The sequence below is a fragment of the Lampris incognitus genome, chromosome 3, assembly GCF_029633865.1.
Source record: "Lampris incognitus isolate fLamInc1 chromosome 3, fLamInc1.hap2, whole genome shotgun sequence".
Lineage (NCBI taxonomy): Eukaryota > Metazoa > Chordata > Actinopteri > Lampriformes > Lampridae > Lampris > Lampris incognitus.
In genome coordinates, this window is record NC_079213.1 from 24,656,119 (window position 1) to 24,679,751 (window position 23,633).

General features: G+C 46.2%; 2 protein-coding genes across 2 annotated transcripts in view; both read left to right on the forward strand.

The window, feature by feature from the left end:
- The window catches only part of bcat1 (branched chain amino-acid transaminase 1, cytosolic), a 43,023-nt gene extending 42,825 nt beyond the window's left edge, over positions 1 to 198 (forward strand). Inside the window, exon 9 of the mRNA XM_056276695.1 lies at positions 181 to 198. Within this exon, the coding sequence (XP_056132670.1) occupies positions 181 to 198 (18 nt within the window). The remainder of the gene's footprint in view (positions 1 to 180) is intronic.
- Positions 199 to 10,111: 9,913 nt separating this feature from the next.
- On the forward strand, positions 10,112 to 19,347 carry LOC130109705 (G2/M phase-specific E3 ubiquitin-protein ligase-like). Its single transcript, XM_056276696.1, has 7 exons — positions 10,112 to 10,240; positions 16,962 to 17,161; positions 17,509 to 17,825; positions 17,920 to 18,101; positions 18,355 to 18,527; positions 18,748 to 18,962; positions 19,109 to 19,347. The coding sequence occupies exons 1-7, from the start codon at positions 10,112 to 10,114 to the stop codon at positions 19,345 to 19,347; spliced, it is 1,455 nt and encodes a 484-aa protein (XP_056132671.1).
- Positions 19,348 to 23,633: the final 4,286 nt, after the last annotated feature.

The following is a 23,633-nucleotide window of genomic DNA, read 5'->3' on the forward strand; positions in this document are numbered from 1 at the left end:
GCTGAGTTTGCAGATTTGCTCGCGGATATTTATTATCATTTTTTGAGTTTGTGTTTTGCTCGCAATTAAGAGGGGGCTGGCGAGAGAAGTTTGGTAGTTTGGTGACGAGAAATTACTTCCCTTGTTTTTTGGGGCCCGAGATTCTTTTTTAAAACGGTTGTGACCTTTGTTCTCTTGCAGTACCGGATGCAACCCTGAGCGACTGGACTGTTGAGGTGTAGCAGCGCCCAAGGGATATGGAAAACCTACAGCTGCACACACACAGACACACAAACAAACTCCCCCCCTCGTCTCTCTCTAGCTCACTCACTCACTCATTCACACACACACACACAAACTCCCCCCCCCGTCTCTCTCTAGCTCACTCACATCACTCACTCACACACGCACACACACACAACTCCCCCGCCTCTCTCTAGCTCACTCACTCACGTCCCACACGCACACACATAAACTCCCCCCGTCTCTCTCTAGCTCACTCACTTCATACACACACGTCCCAGCTCTTTCTCTCTCTCACTCACTCACGTCACTCACTCACTCACTCACTCAAACACAAGCCTGTTTCTTCTCTCTCTCTCACACTCACTCGCTCACTCACTCACACACACACCCCTCTCTTTCTCTCTCTCTCACACACACACACACCCTTCTCTTTCTCTCACTCACTCACTCACTTCACTCACTCACTCACTCACTCACTCACTCACTCACACACACACACACACACAAACTCCCCCCTCGCTCTCTTAGCTCACTCACTCACTCATATATACACACACACCCTTCTCTTTCTCTCTCTCTCTCTCTCTCTCTCTCTCTCTCATCTCTCTCTCTCTCTCTCTCTCTCGTCTCTCTCTCTCCTCATCTCTCTCTCTCTCACTCACACTCACTCGCTCACTACATACACAAACTTCCCCCCCTCTGTCTCTCTCTCGCCCTCGCTCACTCACTCACTCATAAACACTCCCTGCTCTCAGCTCTCTCTCTCTCTCACACACACACATACACACACTTCCCCGCCTTTTTCACTCTCACAGACACACACATCATTCCCCTCTCTTTCTGTCTGTCTCACCGCACAAACATACACTTTCTCCTCTCTCTCTCTCTCTTTCTCTCTTCTCTCTCATCCTCTCTCTCTCTTCTCTCTCTCTTCTCTTCTCTCTCTCTCTCTCTCTCTCTCTCTCTCTCACACACACACACACACACACACACACACACACACACACATACCCCCCCATGCAAAAAGATGCATGCAGTACATGTTCAAGCAATACAACCAAATGGAAGTCTAATGTCCAAAGGTAGCACTCACGCACATGGTAGTACATGTGAGGAACACAGACACGAATGCACTCAAAATATGCAAAGCAATACAAACTCGTGTATCTGCACAATCAGTCCTCGTGCTTTTTGTATAACCACTTTTAGATATGCAACAATTCTCCTTTTGATTGCACTATTCTCGATGACGCGTCTAGACGGCTCCACAGCAAGCATGCGACACCACGTTTACCCTCTTTACCCCCCTCGAAACTTTAATTAATGACTCACACACACACGCAACTGTCCACAGTAATTAGCAAAACCTGAAGTAACATCTGACTCATGCACATGCAATACTTCACCCACAACTTACAATATTGCGCCATGTCTTGTTTTGCCCGCTAACTTTTTCTGACTTATTTATGAACAAATTGAGGTCCTATAAAACAGCGATTCTCAATCAGGTCCTCACTTTTTTGTTCAGTTATTTGTTATTTCAGCCTCCAGTTAGAGAAGATTTCACATCTGACAGAATAGAAAGCCAGTACTGGTAAGTACCCCCAGCCACCAGCAGTGACAGGTGCGGTACAACGCCAGTGCAAAAATACACAGGGCAAATAGGGAGGCATCTTTTTAACAATAAAGTTACTGATTCAAATTTGTTCAAAAAACTTATATATTGGATGCCTTCTCCTCAACCGTTGTGTAGGACCTACTGAGCTAGTCACCTCGCTGGCAACTGGTTGTACGGGTAACTCCCAAACCAAATGGGGGAGGGAGGTGATACCAAAAAATAAAAGTAGAACAAAGTTCTGCACAGTTCCTTGGTGCAGTTCGGTAGTGATGGATGTATTTTTCCGAGTGTGAAAAGCAGGAGCAAAGATGTGAGTCAAGCCTCAGATCACATTTTAGCCCATAATAGACCTTTTATTACCTTGGACTAATCAGATGGAGAACAGGTAAGGTCCGCAGACTTTGTTCCCTCAAATGCTGCTAATTGTGGAAACGTTTGATGGTACAGGAAAAAAAAATTTTTTTAAGAGAGAACTGAAGAGTGAAACAATTGAGGCATCACAAAAATGAAATATAAAATCGAAACAGTTAGCGTTATATATATATACTTATATATATATTATATATATATATATATATTATATATATATAATGTACGTATATGTAATTGGGTTGAACGTTTTTTTTCTGTTTTTCATTCTGTGTAGTTATCGAGATGCGGTCTTAAACGTTTGTGTATTGGAAATAATAAAAGATAGGGCATCCGGGGTGGTGTAGTGGTCTATTCCGTTGCCTTACCAACTCAGGGATCGCCGGTTCGATTCCCCGTGTTACCCTCCGGCTTGTCGGTGCGGGGCGTCCCTACAGCCACAATTTGCCGTGTCTGCGGATTGGAAGCCGGTTATGGGTATGTGTCCTGGTCGCTTGCAACTAGCGCCTCCTCTGATCGGTCAGGTCGCCTGTTCAGGGAGGAGGGGGAGCTGAGGGGAATAGTGTGATCCTCCCACGCACTACGTCCCCCTGGTGAAACCTGCTCACTGTCAGGTGAAAAGAAGCGGCTGGCGACTCCACATGTCTCGGAGGAAGCATGTGGTAGTCTGCAGCCCTCTGCGGATCGGCAGAGGGGGTGGAAGCAGCAACCGGGACGGCTCGGAAGAGTGGGGTAATTGGCAAGCCAGGCACAGTTGGGAGAAAAATGAGGGGGGAAAAAAAGAAATAATATAAGATTAGTGGTCCTGCACTGGGAGAAGGGGTAGCGAGGAAAGCACCTTTCTAAAGCTGAGAGAGCATTTCTCTTGCTGAAGGCACTTCTTTGTCTGATAGTGGCTAAGTGAATTGATTATTAGCACTTGATCAATATTACTTGACATGCAACATGCTAGCAAAAAACTGCTGTGTTGTGTCTGAGCTGACTCCCATGGTGGTGTGCATGAGGTCATAAGAACTGTTCAAGACAAACAAGAGTCCTATCCACTGTGTGTGTTGTAATGGTATATGATCCTACAGACCACTGGAGAGCTGTCTCCCACAGCACAATCAGTAACGAGTCTGGAAGTATTTCAGAAGATGTCTTGAAAGAGGGCATGAACCTGAACATGTATGTTTGCACATTTGTAGTTAATACTAGGCCTTTTCGGTCTAGTATACTAATGGAATATAACGTTATTTAATTGTTATCTTTGTGAAACCTGTCATGTCTTGGGAGTTCAGCCTTCAAATACTTGACTCATCTGTTGTGACCTGCATGTCAACTAAGTGTAAGTTCCTTTATTTCATACAGTGGTTGTCTGATGCTAAAGTAAGCAACAAAGAAATACTGCCTGTTTGTATCCGGTTTGCCAAAACGAATAAATGCAAACATGGAAGAGTGTAGATTTGGTTATTAAGTCATCATGTCATTGAAAGTTATGGTATTTTGGTTTGCATTTCAAATGTAGCTTTTGAATTTCTTTCGTCGGTGCACATTTTAACCGAAGCCCTGTAGCCTCTGCATCCACATGCCGCTCATGGATGAGGAAGGTCCTTCATCTAAATTGGGAATCAGGAACTCTTTGTCATTTCATTTCATGTACTTGTGTACATGAAACGAAACGAAACATTGTTTCCCCCAGCCCACAGCAGTGCAACACAAAGACAAAAACACATATCCAAAAAACTAGAAGAACTACAAGAACACACATATCCAAACTAACATCTATCCAAACTAAACAAAAAGTTACTGTCCAAGAGAACGAATGCCAGGATGACTGTTGGAGCTGCCGGTCTGCATGGGCTAGCAGTTAGCTTAGCCTGCCCCGTTTCTGCCTCCTGTCAGAATGCTCTCGGTGTTTCCTCTTCGGGCACAGCTCCGGGCAGGGCCGTGGTCCTTGGCCCACCAGATGCAGCAGACCAGGCTCCCTCAGCTGATCCAGCGCCAGCTCTCCCAGCCATCAAACGAAGACACAAATTTAGACAAAGACACTGCATGGACGGTACTGCTTGAGGCTGCCGCAAACGTGAATTCACACCGCCATCTTCCACACCGGTACCGGGTGAGGCCTCTGCAAATGTGAATTCACACCGCCGTCTTCTCACACTTCCAAATCACCATTGTGCATCACAACATACGACGAGGCCTCTGCAAATGTGAATTCACACCGCCGTCTTCTCACACTTCCAAATCACCATTGTGCATCACAACATACGACTTTACACCACAAAATGTGTGCAAAGCAGAACGAAGGATAAGCAGTAAAGGCACGCCACCTTCAACACACCTCCCCGCACTCCACACGATGACACCAAAACACAGTCAACACCAGGTGAGGCTGCCGCCAGACCGCCCTCAGTGTTATCGGAACTGCCTGTCTGCATGGGCTAGCAGTTAGCTTAGTCTTATCAGACCGCCCTCGGTGTTTCCTTTTCAGGCACAGGGACGCGGTCCCTGGGCCCACAGGACGCAGCAGACCAAGCTCTCCCAGTCGATCCAGCGCCAGCTCCCCCAGCCATCAAACGAAGGATACAAATTTAGACTCAGATGTGGACAAAGACACTGCATGGACGGTACTGGGTGAGGCCACCGCAAACGTGAATTCACACCGCCATCTTCCCACACTTCCAAATCACCATTGTGCATCAGAACAGACGACTTTACACCACGAAATGTGTGCAAAGCAGAACGAAGGATAAGCAGTAAAGGCACACCACAATTTGAGAAACAGAATGGAGGATGAAGGAGACTTACAGTAGGGTGGTCTACCAATGCACATATGAAACACGACAGACGTCTACATGCATTAGTGAGCTGGGTATTCAGTGGCACCCTCTGCTAAACGCAAACCAAAAAGACCAACAGCAAAATGAAGCAATTGAGAAGGTGTACCTTATACCATGAGGATGGAGTAAATTACACACTCTTTCTATGTTACTTCCAGAAGGTCACTGCAGTTTAAGCCAGCACAACGTTCTGTATGTACCTCATTCTGCAACGCAGAAGTGCTAATATGGCTTCATCTACATGGATTCCTTCCAGAAAATACAATGCACAAGTTTTGTTTTGAAGAGGACATTAGAAAAGTCCCTTTTGCAAAACTGATGGTAGCACAACTTCAAGGGAAGCAGTAAAACGGATTATTATATCTTCTAATGGATCGTGGTTGATTGACAGAACGATAACACATACACAGCCTGTGTTCTGTATAATTTGGAGAGATTGAGTGATAGACCCAGGTATTGTTTTTCTTCTCTCTATTGCTGGATAAACTGTATAGTGTTTCAAAATGACCTTAAATTCGAATGAGACACGGCATCAAGCACTTACGCAGAACTTTACAAATCTGGTGAAAAGTGTTCTGACATTGATCCATCTGTCTATTCAGCCGAGCCCCCTTCTCCCGAGACTTTCAAATAAAAGCAAGCAATCAACATTTCTATTAGAAATGCTGTCTTGGCTGGTTTGTCTATTGTATTTTTCTGCTAAGGCCATCATTTTCATTGTCAGCCATTGTCATCCTCAGTGATGCAGTGCGCTGTCAATGTTCCTTTACTACCTTGACACACACGTAGTATACACGCACACACACACGACGCGCACAAAACGAGCATAGACAACCTGGAATAAAACCAATGCCATCAGCATAATGGAGTCATAACAGAGAACCATCAAACCGGAGAGCACTTGGCTCTGCAGACGCACACATGCACGTGCATGCGCGCGCAAACTCTAGCCCTGAAATAATTCCCCTTTATTTTAAATTCCGCGAACACCAAAGACTCGCAGGGAAAGGATTTATCATCGTGTGTCCACTGCTGAATCTATTCCACGCCTCATTAATCTCCATCTCACACTGTGTCTGCATGAATAGATGTGTCTGTGTTTGGGTTCATCTGGATATGTATGTTGGTCGTTTTACATGGACTGATTGTGAATTATTAGGTGTGTTTAAATGTTTGTGTGCAGACACGTGCTTTTGGGCTTGTGCGTGTGTGTGCATGCGTGTGCGTGCGTGTGTCTGTTGTGTGTAAGGGAGCCAGTGGCATGCTGGATGATTTTTGGCTTCCAGTAGAGACAGCCCTTTTTGGCCCTGGCTCCTTTCCTTGTGGCCAGTTTCACAGCTGGTATACAGCCCAGCCCACAACCACATACACGTACACACACACACACGCACACATGCACGCATGGACACAGATGCACACACATGTACACACAGATGCACACATACATGCACACATACATGCACACATGCACACACACATCAAAGTGCCAAACATGATCTAAGCCAGCTCTCTTATAACCGCTGAAGAAGCCAGAGCACATATCTCAATGTCTTACCCTCTGGTATTGCCTCACATTTCACCAACCCTGTCATCTCCTCACCTCCCCAAGCCTTCCTCCTTTCTTTCCTATCCTCTCCTTTCCTTTCCTTTCCTTCTCTCAGCTGTGCATCCCGGTCTCATATTTTAACCCCGGCATATTTGGTTCGCCTCGATATTGTGTCAAAGACGAGCTATTGAGGCATGAGCTTCGCTAGTGTAGTTGTGTTTGCAGAACATTGTGTGGATGGGTGACGGGTGGGAAGATGGCGGCGCGGACTCACGCTTTGCAGTGGCCTCGCCCTCCGGGTACCGACTATGCAGCGTCTTTGTCCACGTCTGCGTCGAAGTTTGTGTCATCGTGTGACGTTTTTATTTTGATCGTCGGTTTTTTTTCTTCTTCTTTCGTTTAATGGCTGGGAGAGCTGGCCCCGGATCGGCTGTGGGAGCTTGGTCTGCCGCGTCCGGTGGGCCCAAAGACCACGATCCCCGCCCGGAGCTGCGCCGAAGAGGAAGCACCGAGGGCGGTCTAACAGGACGCAGAAGCGGGGCAGGCTAAGCTAACTGCTAGCTAACTGCTAGCCCATGCAGACCAGAGTTCCGACAGCCATCCTGGCTGGCGTTCCCTCTCTGGACAGTGTAATTTTTGGACTGTGTTGGACTGAATGGACTGTGTTGTTAACTTTTTATTTTTTATTTTTTTGCTTTGGTCTTTCTGTTTTGTACGTTTTTGGCGGTGTCGTTTTGGGAAATTTGGATCTGCGTTTTTTTATCTTTTGTGTTGCGCCGCTGTGGGCTGGGAGAAACGGAAGTTTCGTTTCTTTTGTGTATGCGGGTACACGATTGAAATGACAATGAACTGTTCCTCATCCCTGATTCATCGTCCTTGGATAAGACAAAACGTAGAAACAAAAGACAGTAAATAAAAACGGAAGGGTCTGGAGACTCACCCCAACCCCCCATCCCATGGTAACTCCAAAAACTACCGGCACAAGATGGGGCTAATCTCTTATGTATTTCCGCGGTAATCACAGCTGGTCAGGGAATATTGGCGGCGGTTGATTGCCAGGTTGACTCAGATTGCTCTCTTGAGCGGCCTTGGCGTGTGCAGCGCTTTGCACAAATAACACGGAGAAAGGTGATGATGACGCGCTGTCTGACCGAGGATGCTGTCTGAAATTAGTCACAAATCAGACTGGCGTCGGTGAGCGTGGCTGTAATTCACCAGCCCACTGCACGTTTGAGGCAAACAGAGCCCAGTGGCCTAAGAGACGATTATTGATTGACATTTATTGTCTACCGTGATCGTTATTATTATTTTTTTTTTCGCAAGTTAAATTTGCTCAGCCCTGACAGAGAGGTACCCTGATGTCTTTGAAGTCACTTGAATGGATCCATCCCAATCTCAGCCGTCCATCCATCTGTTCATTCATTCATTCATTCAGGTTCATGCTCCGTGCTACACCTCCATCTCTCCTCTCCGTCAGATCCACTTCTCCTCCTCCCTCCTGCTGCTCCTCCTCCGTGCCTCTCTCTGCGCGCCCTGTTTCCATTCATCCCTCCCAGGCCCGGAGAGCCAGACGACGGCGATGATGTTTGAATTGTCACTTCTTGTTAAAACAGCGGTGACATTCACTTAGGGACAGAGGGGGGAGGCGGCCCGCGTCATCAGAGGAAATGAGGAGAGAGACGGAGAGCGAGAGAGAGAGAGAGAGAGAGAGAGAGAGAGAGAGAGAGAGAGAGAGAGAGAGAGAGAGAGAGGAAGAGAGAGGAAGAGAGAGGAAGAGACAGATCAACAGTGAGAGAGAGCGAGAGAGGGAGACCAACAGAGAGAGAGGGAGAGAGAGCTGGCACTAAGATACTAAGCAGTATTTGGCTTGAAGGCGTGTCTCTCTTTCTCTTCCATCCATTCTCTCTCTCTCTCTCTCTCTCTCTCTCTCTCTCTCTCTCTCTCTCTCTCTCTCTCTCTCTCTCTCTCTCTCTCTCTCTCTCTCTCTCTCTCTCTCTCTCTCTCTCTCTCTCTCCCTTATGCTCTGACCCCCCCCCCCACGTTTTCTTTCTGTCTTCAATTCCTTGAGTATTCCCTCTCTCTCACCCTGCCGGGGCGTGATCTGGTCTGACAAGCGCGACGCTGTCGTCTCGAGTTTGTCCAATTTGAAATTCTAATTAACGGACTCTGCACCACTTTGTGTTGCTGTTGTTGTTGTTCTTCTTCTTCCTAGGCCTGTTTGTCTTCTAATTGTCTTTTCTTTATCCTCCTTTCTTCCCTGGTTCCTTTGGTCTGTGTGGTTCAGGCTCCCTTGTTTGCTCAGGGTGGTATCGTGCTCTCACGCCACGCCAGATGATTGATCGCCCAATTAGAATGGTACCGCGTTGTGTGTGTGTGTGTGTGTGTGTGTGTGTGTGTGTGTGCGTGCGCGTGCGTGCGTGTGTGTGTGCGTGCGTGTGTGTGTGTTGTTGTTGTTTTGTTCTGAACGCCCAGCTTGCATCCTGCGTGATTGTCTGTGTGTGTGTGTGTGTGTGTGTGTGTGTGTGTGTGTGTGTGTGTGTGTGTGTGTGTATTTACATGTATGTGTATTCTCCCATCACGTCCATCTATTTGCATGTGTGCTTCTTGGTTGAGCAGCGGTGCATCCTGACTGGTGAAGCCCAGCAAGTAAGAGAGGTGGATGAGCCACTTAATATAAGTCAAGACATCTCTCTCTCTCTCTCTCTCTCTCTCTCTCTCTCTCTCTCTCTCTCTCTCTCTCCTCTCTCTCTCTCCTCTCTCTCTCTCTCTCTCTCTCTCTCTCTTCCTTTAACTTACACGTGTACACTTAAGGAAGATGGAGATGCGTGTAGTAGGCGTTGTTATTACTGTTACCCACAGCGTTCACAGCTTGCCGGCGAAACTCATTTTGAGCAGAGGCTCTTACTCTGAAGTGATTTACAGTGACAGTGACTTACTCTGAAGGAGTGGGTTCAGTGTCCTGCTCAAGGACACTTCAGCACAACACACACCTTCCAGAGTTGAACCTGCACTTTTTTGTGTCTGTGTGTGTGTGTCTGTGTGTGTGTGGGGGGGGGGGTCTGGACAGTTTTTTTTAATCTCCCGAACAATTTGGTCACCCCAACGACCACTGATTCAAACCGATGTGATTTGTGTGTGCGGGATGGAGCAGACGCTACAGATGAGTCTCACCCCCCCCCTCCCAGGTTATTACATGATCCGGAAACGCATTGAAACTGCCTTGTCCATTCTGTCTTCCTGTCTTCATCTGTCTGCTTAACTCTGAGCTGCATGCAGTGTATGAAGGTTAGATATAAATGAAATGTATTATTATTGTCGTTATCGCCATTATTGTTATTGTTATTCACTTCTCCAGTGGGGGGCGCTGGACAGCATACAAACCACAAGTCCTATAATTGATCCCCTTGTCACAACACAGAGGGAGAGAGCGCGCGGGGGGGAGTAGTTTTTGGAGACCTGCCAATCACGATGAAAAAGCACCGCAGAACTAATCTATTTCCACGCCCGTCCTAATCCACCAATACAACGATGGCATCGTTTAATCACAACATCTTCATCATCATCATCATCACCCTCATCGCCCCCACCACCGCTTGCCTTCATCCTCTCTTCCTTTCTGTCACCCCCTCTACTCTGCACTCCCACCGCATTAAAAAAGTATCCTTTTTTAAAAAAATAAGAGTTAATGATTCAGAGCAGATTAGCACGCGTCTCCGGACGGACAGACAGACAGGCAGGCAGGCAGACAGACAGGCTGTGATGGGTTGTGATGGGTTTTGTTAACACGGGAATAACATCGGGTGTCAGTTGTGCGCGTCTGACACGAACACCAGCGTTAAACGCCCGCGGCGCGCATGTTACCGGCCTCAGCTTAGAGTTTTAGGGACTTTTCAACCGCACTGCTTAACAGTTTAGAGGAGCTGGATGGATGGATGGACTGACGGATGGATGGATGGACGGATGGATGGGGAGCTCTCGCACACATACGCGCGCGCGCACAGAGAGAGATCAGTGTCACTCACTCCGGCGGTAGAGTCTGATTTGCTTTGTAGTAAACGCTGTTTTACTTCTCATCAGTGTCGTAATGGATATATTCTGCTGTCACGCGACACGCAAAGTCTCGTTTTGTATCGAAGAAGAGCAACGGGGAGTGGGGGGGTAGGGGGGGGTATCCCTGTCATTTCGCCGGGCGGTGTTCCCTGCAAATTAGGAATTTTGTATTTCAATGCAACTACTAAAGGAATAAAAACGGTTCCTGCTTTGTTGATCTCCAGAGTCCCTGCCAATAAAGCGTTTACTGATTTGTTGCATTTTGCATGTGGGAATATTTTTTAACCTCGATAACCAATAAAAAAATGTTATTCTGTACTGTGCATTTTTCTCTCTCTCTGTGTGTGTGTGTGTGTGTGTGTGTGTGTGTGTGTTCGCATCAAAAGGAGATGTCTGTCCTGACGGTGAGTAATGTTCTCCCGGCCTGGCGGCTGGCACTGGTCTGTCTCCCTGCAGGTGGGAATGAGTCACACACACACACACACACACACACACACACACACACACACACACACACACACACACACACACACACACACGTACGCACACAAACACGTAAACACACACACGCAGAAAGAGAGAGAGACACACACACACACAGTTCATGCTGACCATCTCACTGTGCCAGCCCAGCAACCACGGCAGCCAGCTGGCCAATGAACAGCTGTCTGTCTGTCTGTCTGTCTGTCTGTCTGTCTGTCTGTCTGTGGGCCATAAACACATACCGTCACACAGCAACTAGAAAAGCCCCCCCCTTCTCTCTCCTTCTCTCTAGTTTTTGTGTCTGTATTTCTTTTTATCTCCCCCTCTGTCCCTGGATCTCACTGACACACACACACACACACGTTTCATTACTCATGCTAGTCTGACACATCCTTGTCAAATGCCAACTCATATTAAGGTGGAGAGAAAATACTCCCATTCTCCCTCCCTCCCTCTCTCTTGCCTTTCGTCTTGTTGATTTAATCTGTAGTTGTTTTTTTCCATTGTACTCTCTCTCTCTCTCTCTCTCTCTCTCTCTCTCTCTCTCTCTCTCTCTCTCTCTCTCTCTCTCTCTCTCTCTCTCTCTCTCTCTCTCTCTCTCTCTCTCTGAAATGTAAAACTCACAAAATACCTTATTGACAATAGTTGCTGAAAAATCAAGGGTAGGACTCAACCAACACAATTTAAAAAGTCGTTTATGACGTACGCAACGACAGACAACATTTAACACGTTAACATGCCACAATTCCTCAGCTTCTCGCTTAGAGTGATGCAGTTTTTCTGTCAAATGGGATTTTACATTTCTGTTTCCTGCCCATATGGTGACGTGGGGCGGTTATCCTGTACGTCAACACCAGGAAGTGTACCCGGCTCTGCTCTCGTTGCGTTCCTCCACGTTTTCAGACGGAGTGCACATTTCACCGCAGCGGCTCTGATTAAGATTGCGTTTCCCCGTGAAAGCCTTCGTGAAGCCCACGCATCCGTGCATGTGTATCACCGCAGGAGTCAGAGAGGGAAGAGGTGGCCAACTGTGGCACTCGTCTCTGCCGCCTCCCTGTCAGTCTCTCTCTCTCTCTCTCTCTCTCTCTCTCTCTCTCTCTCTCTCTCTCTCTCTCTCTCTCTCTGTCTGTCGTCTGTATTAGCCGTTTCTACAAATGTGTTTGGTGACACAAATCATTGTTCTTGATAACCATGTTGCAATCACACGAGCGAGCGCACGCGCACACTCATTTGATGGCTCTATTCATTAACCCTTGCACACTAGGATTACAAATAAATATGGGTGACTGTGTGTGAGTGTGTGCGTGCGCAAAGCTGCACAGTATAGGACAGAGAGGTTAAGTGTAGTTGTGCTGCCTCCTCCAGTAGTCTGCTTATCAGATGTGGTAATTGTCACCGTTGTAACACTGAAATATATCGAACAGTTTGTGTATCGGTGTGTACACTTGTGAGTAAATGTGTGTGTGTACACTTGTGAGTTAATGTGTGTGTTTGTGTACACTTGTGAGTTCATGTGTATATGAGTGTACGTATGTGTGTACACTTATGAGTTCATGTGTGTGTGAGTGTGTGTGTATACACTTGTGAGTTAAAGTGTGTGTGTGTACACTTGTGAGTTCATGTGTGTGTGTGTACACTTGTGAGTTCATGTGCGTGTGTGTGTCTGTATACTTGTGAGTTAATGTGTGTGTACACTTGTGGGTTAATGTCTGTGTGAGTATGTGTGTGCACAATTGTGAATTAATGCATGTGTGAGTGTGTGTGTACATTTGTGAGGTAATGCGTGTGTGAGTGTGTGTGTAATGTGTGTGTGTGAGTGTGTGTCTATACACTTGAGTATGTGTATGTATGTACATTTATGAGTACGTGTGTGTGTGTGTGTGTGTGTGTGTGAGTGGGTCAGTGAGTGAAAGTCCAACACCCAACATAAATATTGCACTGTGCCCCAGAGCAATCCAGTCTCTGGGTTCTTCTTCTGTCCTCATATTTGTCTCTCTCGCTCTTCCTTCCCCCCTCCCCCCTCTCTCGCCATCTCTTTTTCTGTCTGTCTTTCTCTTTCACTTTCTCGTATTTTCCCAGTTCGTCTGTGTGTGTGTGAGTGTGAGTGTGAGGTCCTCTCAGCATTTAGACTAGACCGTCAGGTGATGGAGAATTTTTCACGACATGTCGTAAAAAGGTCGTTTTTTAAAATCAAGACGCGCTCACTGCTGTTTATGCAAGAACAGTTCAAACTCAGACCCTGGATGTGAACTCTGCACACGAGAGACAGACAGAAAAGCAGAGAGAGACAGACAGAGTGAGAGGGAGAGGGAGGGAAAAAAGGAGGTGTGTTTCCTGATGTGTAAATTAAGAGCACATAACGTCTCCTCCAGGTCACTGAAACAACACAGTCGTCACCGCACTGCCAAGTATGGACGCGGGGCGCACAGAGGAGCATAAACGGCCCATTGTGTGTGTGTGTGTGTGTGTGTGTGTGTGTGTGTGTGTGTGTGTGTGTGTGTGTGTACACGTGTTACACATATGTTCATGTCTCATTTATGTGTGTTCACGTGCATGTTTATACTTCAGCTTTTGTGGGCATCTCATGTGTGTGCGTCAGTAGAAATGTGTGGGTCAAAGTGTGTGTGAAAGACGTGTGTTCGAGTCTGAGCGCGTGTGTTTGCTTGTATTTCTACTTGTACGATTATGCGAGAGAGCGCCTGCGCGAGCGCGCGTGCGTCCGCGTCTTATTTTTGTTCTGTCAGTCAGTTTCTTTGTGATTAGGTGATCACTGCTCATATTCCCGACAGAGGCATAAACAGGCTGCTTCCTCCGACAACACGGCAGCATACAAAGGACCCATTTACAACCTAGCGCGTGTACAACTCTATGTGTGTGTGTGTGTGTGTGTGTGTGTGTGTGTGTGTGTGTGTGTGTGCGTGTGTGTGCTTGTTTTTGGGGGTTTGTGGTCTTGGACCCTCTACACCCTCCTCTGCAGCGGGCCACCGTTAGTGAGGCTTGACCATACCATGTTTGTGTGTGTGTGTGTGTGTGTCCATGTCTACTTACTGTGTGTTATTGTGTGTGTGTCCATGTCTACTTACTGTGTGTGTGTTATTGTGTATTATTGTGTGTTTGTGTCTGAGAGAGAGAGAGAGAAAGAGAGAGTGAGTTATATGAGAAGCTATGAGAAGCCGTGTAGGACAGAAACATTGGAGTATTTGTACACACGCACTGGAGTCTGCATGCCCACACCACTGAAACTCTTACACACATACATTCTCCACTAGTGCTTTACCTCTGAAACAAGCAGTCACATACACTTACCATGTCTCACACAACTCAAAATATAATTTCCAGTGTTTTGTTCTGAATTTGTCAATGGGGGAGAGACGATTTTTGGGGGGTGAGTGAAAATGTTCAGTGTCTGAGACGAACCATTTTCAGTGATACCGGAAGCTTATTCATTGTCACCGGAAGTTAAATATCCCGCCCTTTTTCGTACAACTCAACATGTCATCGGTAGACCGCAGCAGTATGGAAGAGGCTGTGAATATATTAAGAACCCTCCTGGCATCTCCAGATATGGCATCGTGTATGTCAAATGCTAGCGCAGTGAATACGCCGGTGACTTCTATAAATGCCGAGGTCAGAAGTTTATTCAGGACTTTCGGAACCCCACCGCAGCCGACGCCAGCAGGAGCTAGCGGCAGCACACCGCAGCCGATACCAGGACGAGCCAGCACCCCACAATTTCAGGCTAAACGCTTTGGCTCTTGGTCTAACAAAGGGAAAAAAAGGTAAGTAAATCTGGGCCTACGTCAAACTGAATGAAACACTCTAGCTAGCTATTGACCTCATGTACATGGCTACATCTCTAGCTAGTTAAATTAGTATTAATCGATGTTCTTACAATATAAACGTTACGTTCCTTTTTGCTATGGACAAGGAGACATCGCTACCTTGTGTTAGATGTAACTAGACACGTTCTTCCAGCTTTCCACCACCATAGTCATTCTTATCCTTATAGGAAATGATGCAAGGTGATGAATGATAAAAGGCGGCATGGAGCACACCTATCAGAAAGTGCCATTTATGTATTTTATTTAACATGGATGTAAACGTGTACGTTTTGGTGAACAGAGCAAGACCGACGCCATTTCAACAAAGGACGTTCATGAAGGAGGTCATCCTGCTCCCTTGCCCCAGAGAACATCCTGTAGTTCGCCAGAACTAGAAGAGGAAACTGCATGTGAGGGGGGTTATTCTGAACGCTTTTGAGTTTGATAAGACATGGACGCGTTCCACCTTCTTGATGAAGCTCCGTGAAGCACTCCACCCAAAGATCCCACACCACATTAGGTAAGTTGCATTTACTAGACTGGATTCAGCCACATAACCGCCAATTCGTCCATTTGGACAAACGCATGTCGGGACACAAGCAAATGAATCATCCTTCAGCAAACCGGCTGAACCCTCGGACTCTCTGTCCCATGGATATCCAGCCCAGATGCCGCAGCGGGCTTCAGACCGCACGTCTATGGCGCTGCCGCCGTGTTGCTGAGGGCGTCGCCGGGTAGGAGGAGGAGTGAACGGGGACACAGCAGGTGTCTGATGGCCGTGGTTAAAGTGGCAGCAGAGGCATGTCCACATCCTGTTTTAAATGACCAAACTGCCAAAAGCTAAGGCTCATTATGCCAAAGATAAAAACATATATAAGCAGACCATAACATGAATTTACATGTTTTATCAACTCTGAAGAAATATTGAGTTTCTTCGACTTAACTAATGTTGAATAATTGCTTTTTAAATGCACTTCATCTATCCTGAAATGTAAAACGGCACCCGTGTTCATTATTTGTGAAAAGTATTTTTAACACTTTTTAGCACAAAATACCTGCAGCCCCGAATGTACCTCCAGTCATCGTTAATTAATAAATGTTGACCGACCCAATATCGCGGCCTCATTGACGCATCTCACCCTATATAACTGTTAAGGGCGATGCGGCATCGTAAGTTTGATCTGTACGTGTTCTTTTAATATCAAGACGTGCTGTGCTGTTTGGTTTCGGAGTGCCCTCTAGTGGGCAAATGGGTATTGCTGCTCACTTTCACTCAATTCTAAGGACGAAGACCAATGACAAGTTGCCTACAGAACGTACTCCCAGGCGTTTATTTTAGATTATCATAAGGCTGCTAAGAATGCTACAGAAATGGACCGGTATGATATTTCTGCAGGCCTATAATGCATCGCTGCAAATATTGAATGCTATTGAAATTGAAAGTCAGCAAGTAATAAATTGATATGCAACACTCCCTGAAACTTTCAGGTTCTATTTGTCAAGTCCATTTGTGTGGCGAACTACATGTTTCACAGAATGCTTTGTCCGCCGGTCACTATCCGCTTAACGTCGGGCCCGGGGTGTAGTCATACACTGCAATTTCGGCTCTATAACATGGCGCTGTATCGTAATTCGTGTTTGAGGCAGGACGAATGCACCGGATTTTCCTGTTTTAGCCTTGGTGGTAATAACTTATAAATGGGTTATAATGTTCTCAAACCTTTTTTCTCCCTTCTCAGCTTGCAAATACTCATGCCATGTGGAAACAAGCTTGTGGCTCCATCATTATGCAGAGGACAGCAGCTGGATGCCGGCCTAATACATCAAATTTTCAAAAGAGCTTGCATATATGTCAGGCCATCAGAATTGCTTCAGGTGAGCGTAACGCATTGAAAAACCTACATGAGTAATTTCACGAAAAATAGCACTGTATATATGGCTATGCAACTATGCTAGTCTTACTTAAATGATGTTAATTACATGCCTCAGCTTCTTGCAGTAACAGTTGGTGTTTTCTTTCCAAGTCTGTCACAAGTGACACTTCTGACAGTGATGAAGACATGGAGACCATTCTTACCCCACCCCCTCACCACTCCAACGACGAGACTCCACCCCCTCATCACTCCAACGACGAGACTCCACCCCCTCAGCGCTCCAAAGACGAGACTCCACCCCTCATCAGTTGCCTTCAGAATATCCAGCACAGCCATCCACAAGTGGCCAAGTAAGAAGCAATTATGGAACGTACATTAGCCTGATTGAAGACTCATCCGAGGAGGAAGATGAGGATTTGTATACTGCCATTGTTGCCAGCATGGAAGACCAGGCGTAAGTGTGTTTTGTCTTTGCTTGCTTTACCTCAGTTAAACAAAACAGGATTATAATATAGTTGAACATAAAATGGCATGAGTGTACAATAGGAAAAATTCCTGCCTATTTTTGTTTCGTCCCTGATGGTAATTAACAATTGGCAGAGATTGTAGGCCATTTGAACCATTTTTCATGACATAACTAGGCATGTATATATATATGTGATGGCTATAATTATGTTTTTTGGAATTAATTTTGTAGACGCCCCAAAAACGATGTCACGATTGCCCAAATCTTGGAGGAGCTTGCTGAGAAAATTAACAGCAAGGACATCTGCAAATTTAATATCAACAGAGCAAATGTTCTGGATGGTGCCATCCGTGGGTTTCGGAGGCTGACTTACAACCCCTGCAGTACGATGACCATAAAGTTCTCTGATGATAAGGGCACGCGTGAAGAGGCTATAGATCTAGGGGGCCCAAAACGTGAATTTTTGAGATTACTTGTGGAGGCACTGTCACAGTGTGACATGTTTGAGGGGCAGGAGGGACACTTAAACCTTGCCCTGGATTCCACAGGTTTGTATACCCTTATGTGAGAGAAACTGGGTAACTAATTTGATTGGCTAGCCATAATTAATGACAATGATAATCTGGTTTCTGTCTAATCCAGCTCTACGTGAGGATCTCTATTACCATGCTGGCACAGCGGTGGCTGTATGTTTGGTCCACGGAGGCCCATCCCCTTCCTTCCTTTCAAAGACCCTATTTGATTGGATTGCACACGGGCTCGAAAGGTGCAGACCAGTTCTAGAGGACATTGGTGATTTCAAATTGCGCCAAAAACTGGAACAGGTGTGTTAGAAGTATTTTGAGGGATTGTTGTAACGGGTGTGAACTTTGAAATTGTTGGTCCAGCATAATCTAGCACATTGATCAGTGATTCCTAATGGATTCCTTTGTAAACTGAATGTAAGTGCATTCACAGTAAGGGAACAATCTCTTTAACCTTTGCTGTACTGATTTAGAGTTTATTATAACTGATATTGGTGTGTGTGTGTGTGTGTAGAGGGAGAGAATTAACTTATTTATCAATGGCTCCCCACAGATTTCTGAAGCCAAAACTCTTGGTGAGCTCAAAGCAACAGCAGAACCACTTACTGACTATCTTGCTATTGCTGGCTGCTTGAGGAACCTGAGCTCTCTTGCTGACAAGGATCAACTAGTACAAGACATTATGATGTTCCATGTTATTCATCGTGTGAGGGGACCCTTTGAAAGGTATGTTTGCTGTGTTTACAAATATGATGCAGTGCAATAGCATAGCACAATCAGTTTCACTGGCCACACCTGGATTGTTTCCTATCTACACACCCCAATGACCATGGATGTGGAAATCCCTACAGCTAATGTTGCTGTTGTTACTACAATTACTTGTCTTGCTCTTCTCTTCTAGACTCCTCATGTTTTTTGTTTGTTTTTACCCAAACATTGTATGTAGATTCAGAGAGGGACTGAAAACACTTGGTATTCTTGAGAAAATCCAGCTTCACTCAGACGTGTTTCGCAAGGTCCTCTGTTATACCCCAGATGGTCTATCAGCTGATAACATGGATGACCTTTTCGAAATCAGATGGTCGGAAACTGGCAGCAATAGGAGAAGAGAGGAAAACAAAGTCGTGGCGTACTGGAGAGATTTCCTCCAAGACGCAGAAGGTAGATATAATAATTTGTGTTTTAGTAATTCCAAATAGACAGGATGTGGTGGAATGTGGGCACTTCTCTACTATCTCATACTATTTGTGATGGTCAGTCATTGGAGGTATATAAGTGTGCATGTCTGTCTGTCTTTCTCCAATCAGAGGAATCAGGGACCACAACCCTACAGGAGATACTGACGTTTGCCACGGGGTCCAATATGGTGCCACCAATTGGCTTCGCACCACAGCCCTCGGTGGAGTTTTTGCACAACGGTGGAAAATATCCAACAGCCAACACATGTATTAATTGTTTACATTTGCCAATCCATGCCAGATATGATGATTTCAAAAACGCTATGCATTTTGCCATTCAGAACACCCAAGGATTTGGAATGGCCTAAGATCTTAAATGGTTGATTTAAAATAATGCACTTGCAGATGTTCTAGTTTCTAGTTGTGTATATTCTAGTTTCTCTAGTTTGTTATCACAGAAGTTACACAGGTAAAGGTAAAAGTAAAAGTGTACTACATCTGGAGTATACATGAATGAATGCATTGATGCACTGGTTTTGAACTTTTTTTTTTTTACAATTATTTTCATGTGCTAAGACTACACGTTTAGCAATCCAATGGAATGGCCTGTTTCCAATAAATGTACTAAAGCGACAAAATGATTAATCCCCTAGTTTCCATCGTCATTTAAAGGATTGATTGTTTGACGGATCTCCATCATTGTAGAGTCATTCACATGAAATGTACTGCCTGGAACCACTATGCTATTTGGTTGTGTAGCACACTTGATAAGAATGACACTTACAAGGGCTGGTGTTTTTGTTGTTTTACTCCATCTGTCAAATAGACATTACAGAGGACACGTTTTCAGAGCATGGCTCACTATACGAACGGCAACACTCATCTCCAATTTATACACAATAAGAGCACCAAATATATTCTTCCATAAATTCACATTAGTCTAGCCTACCGCTAGCAAAGCTAAACAGTATATAACGTTACGGAACATGGGGGGATCAAAATAGCAACACACATAGGCCTACCTTCATATTTACACAGTGTGGAGACACTAAACATAGTAAAGGGAGACTAATCACACATACAGACAATGTCAAAGCCAAGCTACAGAACAATGGGTTCAGACCGCGGGAGCTATGGCTATGCTAACGTTAGCAACTCGCTAGCAATCTAGCTAACGTTAGCCAGTGATATGACGTTATCAAAATAAATATGAAAGTCCCTTCGTGGGTATTTCTAATAGGCATCCATATCCCACCTACACATCATATTTAATCACCATCCTAATTCCATATGTCTAACTAGTCTGCTTACCTGTCAAATAGACATTACAGAGGACACGTTTTCAGAGCATGGCTCACTATACGAACGGCAACACTCATCTGACGACTCTACCCGAATGTCCCAGAGTGCACCGCGAGAGCCAGCACTACGTCACACAGGCTAGAAGCAATTAACCTGCAGTGCCCTCCTGTGGCGAGAACCGGCTATCACAACAACACAGCAGACAATTCCCTCTTTACTAGTAGTGAGTGGTCAATGAAGGTAAGTATATAAAATAAAAAATAGATGGGGGGCTACTAAATCCCAAGTACCCCACACTCTCCCCTCAAAAAGATAATGGCGTCTCGACATAACAAATCTACCAGTCCACATTGCATAACTTTTCATTGAAAAGATAGGTTATTACTAAGCAGGAGTCAATCTGGATACTGTACTGTAATCAGTCATAACATATAACACACATCTCCTATTAATGGTATATGTTTGCAGTAAATAATGTGCGCTTGAATCCACTGCTTCGTCCGTCTTGAGGCCGGGGAGCTATAGTATCTGACTAAAAGCAAATAACTTTGTAATAGTAATATCCCTGGTGGTAACAGGTGTGTTCTAAAACACCAATGCTACAGTAACTCTATGTCTGGTGATCACAGGACAACTAAAATCACATAGCTATAACAATTGTAACATGTCAAAAGTTTTTTAGTTTTTTTTTTTCTTTTTTTTTTCCATTTATTTATTTATACCGACTTGTCTGATTTGCTTATCTACCAGACACACTAGGCTGCCCTAGTCTGTGATAAGTAAACACTGGTGTAGGTTTTCTATTTCTCAAAGGATATACTTTTTCTCTGGCAGGCTGCACAGCTTCCCCTGGAGGAGGCTGCAAGGCATCTTCTGGTGGAGGCTGCAAGGCATCTTCCGGGCTCTTGTCGTCATCGGGCTCATCCTCTTCTTCAGCTCCAGATGTCTCGCCATTCTCTGACACTGTCCCATTGTCCTCCATTGTTGCAGGCTGCTCCGCAAAATCCTCTTCATCTTGACCGTCTCTTTCCTCCGGATAGAACTCCAAGGCGTCTGGGCTCAGCTGACTCTGGATCCGCTCACTGGCTCTGACTGTTGGTCGTCCCACGATGCATCTCCAGTTATCCTCATCATCTGAGTCACTGTCCTGTTCCTGGTTCCACTGCATTTGTCTGTCTGTCTTCTTTCTCTCCCGTCTAGGTTTCACAGGTAAGTCCTCTTCTCTTGGTTCCACCGGCAGGAAGTCGCATGGCAGAAGAAGGTTCCTATGCATGATTCTGGTTCGTCCTTTTCCATTCTCCGGCTTCAGCTCATACACAGGGCTGTCAGCGTGCTTCCTCTGTGTTACTACATGCACCTGGTCCTCCCAGAATGGTCTTAATTTCCCCGGTCCTCCTTTCTCGTTCAGGTTGCGGATGAGAACTCTGCATCCGGGATACAGCTCTGTCCCGTGGGCCTTTTTGTCGTATAGTGTTTTGTTTCTGGCCCCCTCCTTCCGTGCTGTCTCTGATGCTAGGCGATAGGCGTCATTCATGCGGGCCTTCCACTTCTCTGCATATTCTTGATGGGATAGTGCCTGGTCCTTTGCTCTAAGGCCAAACATCAGGTCAATGGGAAGTCTTGGATTTCTGCCGAACAACAGATAGTAAGGTGCAAATCTGGTCGCTTCATTTCGGGTGCAGTTGTATGCATGTATCACCTTTGGGAGTGACGCTTTCCAATCCGTTTTCGCAACCGCTGGCAGGTTTCTCAGCATCGCCAGAACCGTTCTGTTGAAACGCTCGACCTGACCATTTCCTTGCGGGTGATACGGTGTTGTGTGAGAACCCCTGACTCCACTGTACTCCTGCAGCTTGGCGAAGAGCTTATTGTCAAACTCCTTCCCTTGGTCATGGTGCAGCGTCGCCGGGAAACCAAATCTCAGCACAAAGTCCCCGAATACCTTCTCTGCGGCGGTCTTGGCAGCTTTGTTTCTGCATGCATAGGCTTGAACAAAACGGGTAAAGTGGTCCATAACCACCAGTATATACTCGTACCCTCCCTTACACTTCTCTAAGTGTAAGAAGTCAATGGAGACCATCTCAAATGGGTGTGTGGTCACGATGTTGGTGAGAGGGGCTCTGGTTGGTTTGTTGGGGCGCTTGGTCTTCAGGCAGCTACACACCTGTGTGATGTAATGTTCCACATCTTTCTGCATGTGAGGCCAATAGAAACGGTCCCTCAACAGGTGCAACACCCTCTCCACGCCTAGATGGCCCAGGTCTCTGTGCAGTTCTTTATACACCAGCTCATGGAACTTTTTCGGCAGGACTAGCTGAGTTCGGGTAGCTGTTTTCCGGCGCAGGATGCCATCATCATCAAGGCACAGCCGATGCTTCTCTCTCATGAGTGTCGCAACACCGCTGCTCACACACTGTGTTTTTCCCCGAGGCCACTGATTGGAGGTTATGTACTTCAGCACCTCACCAATGACAGCATCCTCCCTCTGGGCGTCTCTCACCGTCTGACTGGGTATCTCTGCCACAGGTGATGTATGTTCCTTCTCAAACTCGGCTAGTGCTGTGGCTATGGTTACCGGACACATCCAAGGCTCAGCTCTCTCCAGCTGTACTGACAGCGCCTGGGTCACACTGTTCATGACCTCGGGGTGTACTTCTTGTGAACAGGTCTGCATGTACTGCTCCATCGGCATGCATGAGAGGCCATCTGCGTCCCCATTGGCTCGTCCAGGCCGGTACTTGATAGAGAACTGGAAATCGGCTAACTCTGCTACCCACCTGTGGGTGGTCGCATTCAGTTTGGCTGTCGTGAGCACATAGGTGAGGGGATTATTGTCTGTGTAGACAGTGAATGATGGAGCGTGGTAGAGGTAATCTCTAAATCTCTCACATATGGCCCATTTCATTGCGAGGAACTCCAACTTCCCTGAGTGGAGATGGTAGTTCTTCTCAGGAGTTGTCAGTGTCCTAGACCCGTACGCGATGACTTCCAGCCCACCCTGTGACTGTCTTTGATACAATACTGCCCCGAGGCCCTCTCGTGACGCGTCGCAGTGAAGGATAAAGGGCTGTTCAAAGTCTGGGTAGCCCAACACTGGTGGCTGGATGAGGAATTCAATCAACTGACAGAGGACCTGTTGGTGTTCAGCTGTCCACTTAACTGGGTGAGAGGAGGGCAGATGGTCTCGGGAGCCCTTCCTCCCCTTGTCCTTTCTCTTTTGTTTGAGCTTCCCCGCTGCTGTCTTCTCTGGGGTGAGGAGGTCATAGAGAGGCCTTGCGATTCGGGAGAAGTTAGGTATGTAGGGCCGGTAATACGAGATGAATCCCAGCATCTTCCTGAGCTCTCCGATGGT

What these genes read in the sequence shown, in the direction of transcription:
- LOC130109705 (XM_056276696.1), top strand. Translation starts at nt 10,112, where the DNA reads ATGGCATCGTTTAATCACAACATCTTCATCATCATCATCATCACCCTC. An exon ending in TGCGCCAAAAACTGGAACAG is followed by an intron (nt 18,102 to 18,354) that starts GTGTGTTAGAAG and finishes GGCTCCCCACAG; the next exon opens with ATTTCTGAAGCCAAAACTCT. An exon ending in GTGAGGGGACCCTTTGAAAG is followed by an intron (nt 18,528 to 18,747) that starts GTATGTTTGCTG and finishes CATTGTATGTAG; the next exon opens with ATTCAGAGAGGGACTGAAAA.